Source organism: Bufo bufo, chromosome 3, assembly GCF_905171765.1.
Source record: "Bufo bufo chromosome 3, aBufBuf1.1, whole genome shotgun sequence".
NCBI lineage: Eukaryota > Metazoa > Chordata > Amphibia > Anura > Bufonidae > Bufo > Bufo bufo.
Window position 1 is genome coordinate 700,351,171 of NC_053391.1, and position 10,479 is coordinate 700,361,649.

At 45.7% G+C, this 10,479-nt stretch overlaps 1 protein-coding gene across 1 annotated transcript; it reads right to left on the reverse strand.

Moving 5' to 3' along the window:
* Nucleotides 1–358: 358 nt before the first annotated feature.
* On the reverse strand, nt 359–1,592 carry LOC120994106 (olfactory receptor 52Z1-like). The gene is made up of 2 exons (XM_040422564.1): nt 1,527–1,592; nt 359–1,408 (listed from the first exon to the last, which is right to left on the reverse strand). Exons 1-2 carry the CDS (start codon nt 1,590–1,592, stop codon nt 359–361), a joined length of 1,116 nt encoding a protein of 371 aa, XP_040278498.1.
* Nucleotides 1,593–10,479: the final 8,887 nt, after the last annotated feature.

A 10,479-nucleotide genomic window follows, 5' to 3' on the forward strand; every position in this document is an offset into this window, starting at 1 on the left:
TGCCAATCAATGATCACCCAGGATGATCAAAACTGTGTGATGGATCCTCAGCTGATCAGCAGCCTATGCTAATTGTTGAAAACAAAGCTGAAAAGTAATACATTTAAATGATCAGATGAAGATATGTGCTAAAAACGGCTATGATATCATATTTTCATTTTATTGGTCTACTATGACACCCGGTGAACATTACCAGATTGACCTCAACTCAGGAGACATCGGAAGACAGTTGGGAAGAGGACCACTAAAGCTTCAATTTCTTTAACCAGTATAAAAGTTCTTTACATTAATATCCAGTGTAGGATCCAGTTACATCTCAACCCTGGTGGTTCTTCCAGCATTACCATTATGGAAGAGTTCACTTTTCGTCTGCAGATGGTCGAAGAACAAAGGTCTTATTAATGTGGCCGTGCATTGAGAAGGAGAGAACTAAACTTCTCTTCTTCCAAGATTTCATCAAGGATTGTCGGATCTCTTTGACTCCTAATCCATAGATAAATGGATTTAACATGGCTGGGATCATCAAGTAGATTGCATTAAACAGGTTCTGGACATCATAGGAAATGAGTGAATGCATTCTGTACATGATGGAAGATACCATAGCACATGTGTATATGAGCATGGCTACCAGAAGGTGCATGCCACAGGTGTGCAGGGCTTTGTGGCGAGCCTTACCAGATATGATCTTCATGGCTGTATAGAGGATGCTAGAATAGGAGAATAGGAGCAGACAAAAATCAAGAACTGAGATGATGATCCTCACAAGGAGACCCACAATTTGCTGTTTGGAGATGTCACCACAAGCCAGGCTCAGGAGCCCCATATTCTCACAAACAAAATTCAGAATGATGTTGGACTTACAATATTGAACATAAGAAGCCAGTATAACCATTGGCGAAACAAAAAAAGTGCTGCGGGAAATCCCAATGATGACCAGGTAGACCATGGTCTGCTTGGTCATGATCTCATTGTAACGTAGAGGTCTACAAATGGCCACATACCTGTCCAGGGCCATTGATAGGATAATAGCAGACTCAAAAATAGCCATGAAATAAATATAGAACATTTGTACCAGGCAACCAGCCAGAGTAATATCATTCAGGTCGAAGGACAAGCCGAGGATGAGTTTGGGTATGATCGAAGTTGTGCAAGAAATGTTGACAGTAAAAAGTATGGAGATGAGAATATACATGGGGGACTGGAGACTCCTTTCTCTACAGATTCTGTATATAATAAGTAAGTTACCAGTCAATATTGTAGCATAGACAGAAAGAAACGGGATCACCAAAAACTTCCTGTAGGCAACAATCCCTGGAAACCCAAGGAGGACAAACTCAGTGTAAAATACAACATACTGACTTTCATTAAACATCCCTGGGTCATTAGGGAGTCTAGTTATATGATGTTTCTGAGATAGGTTGATGTGAAAAGAAGATGATAAGAAGGACGCTGGTTATGACTGCATTGTAAACAGATACTATAACATTATATGAGAGTGAAACCACAATTATAAGTAGATGTCTGACCACATCTTCTGAGGTGTCTAGATCTTCGTCCTTATTTGACCCTTTTGTATGGTTGTTGAGCTTCATTCAGTCATTATCGTGATCTGGTGCCCAATTTTCAACTTATGTGGTGATGTTAGGCAGGTCCAAGCAGAAGACATGACTTCTTGGTGGATGTCATAAATTTTCCTGAAAAGTTATGCCAAGAATCATTAGGAATCACAAGGAGGAAGTCTAATAAAGTGACCTTCTCAACCATGAACTCAGAACTAGAGAAATTAGGTGCAATTTGAGAAATATGTTAGCTACTCATGGCTCTAAAAACAAACAGATGATCACATATGATGGTGGTAGGGCATTGCAATGGCTGGAAGAACTTCTGAGAGATCTGACAAATGCATTTTCACGTAGCTTAAAGGGGTTGTCTGGGCTTTTTCTATTGATGACCTATCTTCAGGATAGGTCATCAATATCAGCTGTATGAGGAGACGGCACACACTGTGCATGTGCAGTCTCCCTTCTGTCTTCCTCTCCACTGCTGCTGTTCCATGCCTCTATGATGCGCTTGGAGACATTTTGCCCAGTTAACAGACTTGGAGAGGAGGCACATCATTGGACTCAACCCTTCATGCCCAACCGTATCTCATCTTGTATCCAGGCTAAAGACTTAATCTCATCTTGTATCCATGCTGGAAGTGTCCTGCAGGGACCTACAGCCTCCTTTCAATTGTTCAGTTTTCCCCAATAAACTGAATTTCCTCTGATATTGTAATCACTCACTATCTCACACAGAGAAAGTTCCATGCCTACAACTCCTCCTTGGGGCAGGGTTATTGTTTTCAGGATTTTTTTTTTGTCAGTTAGTATATTAATGGTGGAGGGAGGGAGAAGCATGGAGAATGCAGACACCGCTTATCTGATCTTATTGTAAACTATATCTTAAAAAAACCTAGCACAAACGATCACTACTTACGATGGAATCATCTTCCTTAGGGTTTTCACATGGAATCCAAAGGCTTCAGATAAGTCAGTCATCTGACAGTCATGTTGTAACGGTCACGTCCACACACACACAGGGGGGAGGATAGTGACCACTGCGCTCCACCCTCACCCCTGGCCCTGCCTACTTGCCTCACGAGTCCTGACAACAGGGGACAACTGGACGGCAGTCCCTAGCTTAGAATATGTGCAGGGAAGACAGACAAGACAAAATACGGAACGTGAACGGACCGGGTCAGAACCAAGAGGGCAATGAAGTAGAGAGGGTTGCGCAAAGAATGGTCAGGAAAAGCTGGGGTCAAATAGTAGGAGAGTCGAGAAGTACCACAGGAGTCAACAAAGAATAGTCAGGTGGGAGCCGAGGTCAAAATACCTGGAGGGATGCGAAGTACAGGAGGAGCAGGCAAAGGATCGTAAGGGAACAGGATCAGGTAAGTATTCAGGAGTCAAACAAATCGTCAGGAACCTAAAATTAACAGGCAACCTGTGGCCAGCAGACTGCCTGTTAAATACAGACTAGCTGGGGTCATGTAACGTGGCCAGCGTCACATAACCCGCAGCAGGAAGTACAGCTGAACACCGAGTGCCCAGCTCGGTGCTCAGATCCCGCCTGGTTGCTGGGGGAACTGGGGACGCGGGGTCCCGTGTCTGTGCGCGTCCTCGCTCCTGCACAAACACGGGACGCTGGCGACGCTGAGGAGAGCGAGCGCCCCGGTTGTCTCGTGACACATGTAAGGCTCATGGCCAGTAGACATAAGGCTATGACCCTGTCTATTCGGAATCTTCCACCCTCTAAATCCAGTGACCTAATTGGCCACAAGTAGATGATTCCTACAGCACATCCCTTGATGTTCTCCTGATGTCTATAGGGGCATACATATAGAAGACATGGATCTATAGGCTCCCCTATGGCAGAAGAGCTTGCTTCCTCTTTATTCCCCCTCCATTTCTTGCAGAAGCTATGACATACAGTACAGACCAAAAGTTTTCTTTATTTTCATGACTATGAAGGCATCAAAACTATGAATTAACACATGTGGAATTATATACATAACAAACAAGTGTGAAACAACTGAAAATATGTCATATTCTAGGTTCTTCAAAGTAGCCACCTTTTGCTTTGATTACTGCTTTGCACACTCTTGGCATTCTCTTGATGAGCTTCAAGAGGTAGTCCCCTGAAATGGTCTTCCAACAGTCTTGAAGGAGTTCCCAGAGATGCTTAGCACTTGTTGGCCCTTTTGCCTTCACTCTGCGGTCCAGCTCACCCCAAACCATCTCGATTGGGTTCAGGTCCGGTGACTGTGGAGGCCAGGTCATCTGGCGCAGCACCCCATCACTCTCCTTCATGGTCAAATAGCCCTTACTTTCAAAGTTTTCCCAATTTTTCGGCTGACTGACTGACCTTCATTTCTTAAAGTAATGATGGCCACTCGTTTTTCTTTACTTAGCTTCTTTTTTCTTGCCATAATACAAATTCTAACAGTCTATTCAGTAGGACTATCAGCTGTGTATCCACCTGACTTCTCCTCAACGCCACTGATGGTCCCAACCCCATTTATAAGGCAAGAAATCCCACTTATTAAACCTGACAGGGCACACCTGTGAAGTGAAAACCATTTCAGGGGACTACCTCTTGAAGCTCATGAAGAGAATGCCAAGAGTGTGCAAAGCAGTAATCAAAGCAAAAGGTGGCTACTTTGAAGAACCTAGAATATGACATATTTTCAGTTGTTTCACACTTGTTTTTTATGAATATAATTCCACATGTGTTAATTCATAGTTTTGATGCCTTCAGTGTAAATCTACAATTTTCATAGTCATGAAAATAAAGAAAACTCTGAATGAGAAGGTGTGTCCAAACTTTTGGTCTGTACTGTATTACAAATCTAAATGCACAAAGAGTTAATTGGTTTGATACAATGTATCAGTGCAGGTGAAAGCTGTCTGCTGAGGGCCCAGGACATGAGACAGATTTGTGCTGCTACTCTCAGAGGATTGACTACAATGTAACAAGCTGATCAGCCTTGTGAGCAGTACTAGGTAAGAATGAGATTTTGGCCCCTGGATGTTCCCATTCACTACCAGTAAGCAGAGATATTTTAACACATAGTAAGATTGATTTAGATGGGCCTCATAGCAATAATATCAAGGCTGGTGTCTGTGTTCCTCCTACCTTCGGTATACCAGGTGTACATCTCCAGCTGCCGTCACCAGTCTTGTGGATGATGGGACAGTCACTCTATATATTGTATCTCAGGGCCCCTTGTGGATTTCCTCAGCCTAATTACTGTCAGTGTGGAGGACTCCAGACACCTGGGAAACGTAAGTAAAGCCTATCCTGAATGTCCTGTGGGAATCACTGAAGGAACTGGATCCATGAAAAGCTTTATGTCTTGATGCTGAGGAAACATGAAGAAGACAAGATGTCAGGGCAGGTAGAAAAGGCAACCATCTAGAGTGCCACTGTAGAGGGCACAGTCTTTAGTTTAAGCAAATAAACTCTATGCCTGACAAATGTAAATCAAAAAGAGGAATTGTTGGAATGAAGCTTTCTCTGTGTGAATGTGCAGTACCCCAGACCTGAAAGTGTCTGCAATTGCTACGATATGTTATGCATTGTTTTGGTGTTATGCCCTGTGTGGCGAAACCAACCTCGCCACTGGGTTTTGGAGAGGCCTGTTTATCAGCCTCTTGCCTCAGGATTATGGCCCATACTAACTTTTAAACCCCTGAACCTATTCAAGTGAATTTTGGATAGGTTTGTCCCCAAGTTATACTGTTTAAATTGATGTAAGTTATATGTATGGCCAATGTAAACTCACAAAGTTGTAACAATTTATAATAAGTGTAACTTGTCAGCTTGGGAGGAAAATGCTGGGTGTGTTTCTATTGTGCCATTGTCCCATTGTGTGTTTAAATGGTGATGTCTGTCCTGTTATTTCCACATGTGTATTGGTGATTTCTCTTTGTCTTGAGAGATAATTGGATTACGCCTCGGGTGTCTCCAGGGCAGAGAGGAGGAAACCATGATGCATTGTGGGGATGTATTGTCTCTGTGTATCCTACAGTGCTGCATCTGTCCTATGTCAGAGTCTTCATTCTGGTCCCCTAGGGGCGTGTACACCAGATGGGCTTGGTTGTTCTATACCTCCCTGTGGGCGGACCTGTATTTGCAAACAACTGTAATAAAAACCAGGCTGGGTGTGCCAGCACCTCAGACCACTGCTTGACCCTCAACACGGAGCCTTGTCTCGTTATTGGGGGGATCCGCTGTATGCTGTTAGAGACTGATTGCCAGGAGTGTAAGCTGATTCCTGTTCGTCTGCTAGCAGCTATTCGTGAGGTTCCAGTTTGGAGTGCTACTTTGTATCCAGTTCGGGAGTTTGGTGTTCTGCAGTAGCTGTGCCTGTCTCTCAGAAAGGGGCATATCGCCTAAACTGATTTTAACCCCTTGTCTGCTGAAACGGTCTGTTACATTGGTGGCAGCAGTGGGATCGTTCCTACAGCCAGAAGGACAGCTACAGGAGACACCATTTCTTTGGATTTTACAACTTAAGGGCAACGCATGTCTCAGTACAGCGACCCTAAAAGCACCAGGATGGAACCAGCAGTGGAGTACAGATACTCTGTCGAGGAATTTGACCGTATGATGTGGTTGCGGCTGAACTTCTTCGGACCCAATCCAGCTGAGAAATACGTGAAGTTCGTGAGAAGTCTAGTGTTCAAGACCCTACTATACCGGGCAGAAGGTGACGGTCAGCTGCCACGTTGGGTGGACCTCCGTCGGAAGTTACAGTTGCGGGACAGAGAGAGCTCAGTCTCCTCTCCCCAGCGGCAGAGTCTCCAGCAGGGAATTGGGAGCCCAGTCTCCATTCCCCAGCGGCAGTGTGAATTGCAGGGAATTGGGAGCTCAGTCTCCATTCCCCAGCGGCAGTGTGAAGTGCAGGGAGAGGAGAGCAGCGTCCTCCCTTCCCAGCGGCAGGCTGAGTTACAGGGGGCAGAGGTAGTTGTTCCTGCCCCCCAGCGGCAGAGTGATATGCCGGGAAGGCAGTGTGAAATGCAGGGAGAGGAGAGCAGCGTCCTCCCTCCCCAGCGGCAGGCTGAGTTACAGGGGGCAGAGGTAGTTGTTCCTGCCCCCCAGCAGCAGAGTGATTTTTAGGGAATTGGGAGCCCAGTCTCCATTCCCCAGCGGCAGAGTGTCCAGCAGGGAATAGAGAGCCCAGTCTCCTTTCCCCAGCAGCAGGACACTGTATTGGGAGCGGAGATGGTCGGTCGCCCTCCCCAGCGGCTGGAAGTATGTATGGGAGAGGAGCTCGTTACCCCCTCTCCCCAGCGGCAGCTTAACGCACCAGGGGGAGACAGTAAGCCCCACAACAGTGCAGATGGGACCGTGATTTCTGCACTTACAGCACAGGGGGTAGAGACAGTCGGTCTCCCCTTCAAACAACCAGACTCTAAGCCAGGGAGCAACACAGAGACCGGGAGTACCAGCTTCCAACATAACCTTGGTGGACTCACTGGACAGAGACAGGCTACCCAATGCAACAGGTCCAGTATTGGGTTGTGGGTGGGCTGCCAGACTAACTCAGGTACCGACCGGCGTGAGGTCAGGTATCTGATTAGTCTTCCCTGGGGGGGTGAGATGTGTGGCGAAACCAACCTCGCCACTGGGTTTTGGAGAGGCCTGTTTATCAGCCTCTTGCCTCCAGATTATGGCCCATACTAACTTTTAAACCCCTGAACCTATTCAAGTGAATTTTGGATAGGTTTGTCCCCAAGTTATACTGTTTAAATTGATGTAAGTTATATGTATGGCCAATGAAAACTCACAAAGTTGTAACAATTTATAATAAGTGTAACTTGTCAGCTTGGGAGGAATATGCTGGGTGTGTTTCTATTGTGCCATTGTCCCATTGTGTGTTTAAATGGTGATGTCTGTCCTGTTATATCCACATGTGTATTGGTGATTTCTCTTTGTCTTGAGAGATAATTGGATTACGCCTCGGGTGTCTCCAGGGCAGAGAGGAGGAAACCATGATGCATTGTGGGGATGTATTGTCTCTGTGTATCCTACAGTGCTGAATCTGTCCTATGTCACAGTCTTCATTCTGGTCCCCTAGGGGCGTGTACACCAGATGGGCTTGGATGTTCCATACCTCCCTGTGGGCGGACCTGTATTTGCAAACAACTGTAATAAAAACCAGGCTGGGTGTGCCAGCACCTCAGACCACTGCTTGACCCTCAACACGGAGCCTTGTCTCGTTATTCGGGGGATCCGCTGTATGCTGTTAGAGACTGATTGCCAGGAGTGTAAGATGATTCCTGTTCGTCTGCTAGCAGCTATTCGTGAGGTTCCAGTTTGGAGTGCTACTTTGTATCCAGTTCGGGAGTTTGGTGTTCTACAGTAGCTGTGCCTGTCTCTCAGAAAGGGGCATATCGCCTAAACTGATTTTAACCCCTTGTCTGCTGAAACGGTCCGTTACACCCTGCATACCAGCAGAAGAGGTATGGTTGGCATGGGCAGGGTTAACTACCCTGTCCCTCCCCTCTTAGTAGGAGTGGGAGGAGTTGGAGTGCAGACAGCGAAGAAGAAAGCACATCCTAGAGCTACTTTTTGAAGAGACCGTATCCAGTTCTCCTGTGAGGCCATTAATCCAGAGAGATTCACAGCATTAAGAGTACTTTCATCTTAAAAGGTAAAGTGTGTTTAGTTAGCAGAGTGACCAGCAATCACAGGTTTACAGACCCTCTTGCAAGTGAGGGACCATGTTTAAGACACCCATTACCTAGACAACATTCAGGCCAGACTAACTCCAAGCCAGTATCACACAATAGATACCTATGTCCGCAAGTGTGAAAGAGAAACATCAGCAAGACAGCACATCTGAAGTGCAACTTACTCAGCCACCATATGTATCTCATCATCTGGGGACAGAAACTGCACATTATACTTCATACTTCTGGATGTGCCACAAGTTATGTTCTGTAAAGAGAGACATTTATACGTCTGGCCTTATTCTTCAAACAGCCTTTCATCTGCACCAATCCCCAGGGAGTACCAGCCTGAGGGAGTACACCGTGACACAACACCTCATCAGGGCCACTACCACTCCCATCTTCTGCACTGGCTCTTCATTGGGTCACTGCAAATGTGATGATGATAAATGTAAGTGAATACAATATTAAAGGAAATTAGAAATTTAATGAGGAAAACTATACAACTGAAAGGAGGCTCTAGGACCATGTTGGCTGCCTCAAACCTGGATACAAGATCAAATATGGCCTCCAACCTGGATACAAGATAAGATATGGCCTGGAGCCTGGATACAAGATGAGATACAGCCTCTAGCCTGGATACAAGATGATATACGGTCTCTAGCCTGGATACAAGATGAGATACGGCCTGGAGCCTGGATACAAGATGAGATACGGCCTCTAGCCTGGATACAAGATGAGATAAGGCCTGTAGACTGGATACAAGATCAAATATGGCCTCAAGCCTGGATACAAGATGAGATACGGCCTCTAGCCTGGATACAAGATGAGATAAGGCCTCTAGCCTGGATACAAGATGAGATACAGCCTCTAGCCTGGATACAAGATAAGATATGACCCCTAGCCTGGATACAAGATGAGATAAGGCCTCTAGACTGGATACAAGATGAGATATGGCCTCTAGCCTGGATACAAGATGAGATACAGCCTCTAGCCTGGATACAAGATAAGATATGACCCCTAGCCTGGATACAAGATGAGATAAGGCCTCTAGACTGGATACAAGATGAGATAAGGCCTCTAGCCTGGAAACGAGATGAGATACAGCCTCTAGCCTGGATATAAGATGAGATACACCCTCTATCCTGGATACAGGATGAGATACGGCCTCTAGCCTCGATACAAGATGTGATACACCCTCTAGCCTGGATACAAGATGAGATAAGGCCTCTAGACTGGATACAAGATCAAATATGGCCTCAAGCCTGGATACAAGATAAGATACGGCCTCTAGTCTGGATACAAGATGTGATACGGCCTCTAGCCTGGAAACAAGATGAGATATGGTTGGGCATGAAGGCATACAGGTTTCTAGTAACCAGTGGTATTTGCCCACAGATGTTGCAGCTGAGCCGGTAGATCCTGCACACTTGTAGGTTGGTGAAGCTGGCATCCCAGCTGGTCCCATAAATGCTGGATTAGTGATACATCAGGTGATGGGCTACCAAGGAAATGTTATAATCTGAAGAAGACATTCCTGGAAAACCCTTGCTGTGTGTAGGCGAGTATTAACCTGCTAAAAAAATTGAAGTCCTGCCATGAGTGGAACACATGTGGCGGCAGGATATCCTGCACGTCACTGAGCTGTAAATGTCCTCATATTACTACTGGGGATGACCGACTGTCATATAAGATGGCTTCCCCGATCATCACACCACCAGTTGTCAGACCTAACTTGAGAGGAACACATGTGGCAGCAGGATGTCCTGTACATATCACTGATCTGTTAGTGTCCTCATATCACTAGTAGGTGTGACTGAATGTTGTATGTGATGGCTCCCCCGATCATCACATCAGCAGTTGTCAGCCCTGCCGCGTGAGGAACACATGCGGCACCAGGATGTCCTGCACATATTACTGAGCTAATAAAAGCATGGCTGCACCACATTCACATGCAAACAATAGAACTGAGAAATGGGGATCATTCTAGATTAAAGTGGTATTATACCTACTAGAAATGAAAAAATAGAAGCTCTTTGCGCACATTTTTGATCAAACGTGTGTCAGGCCCATCTACCAGGCGTCAAGGTGGCTTCCGCAGATGGGTTTCTAACACTAGTATACTGCCTCTCTTGGACTTACCTAAGCCTACATTTTCAGGGCAGTGTAGGAACCAGCTACATAAGTACTCTGCTCAGAAGTCCCTGGCAGAAGGACGTTGCTTAGTCTAAAACAGGCACTACCCTCAATATATACT

Coding starts and splice junctions, on each gene's coding strand:
- LOC120994106 (XM_040422564.1), bottom strand. CDS start 1,592: ATGAAGCTCAACAACCATACAAAAGGGTCAAATAAGGACGAAGATCTA. Junction 1,409..1,526: donor TAGACACCTCAGAAGATGTG/GTCAGACATCTA, acceptor AACCTATCTCAG/AAACATCATATAACTAGACT.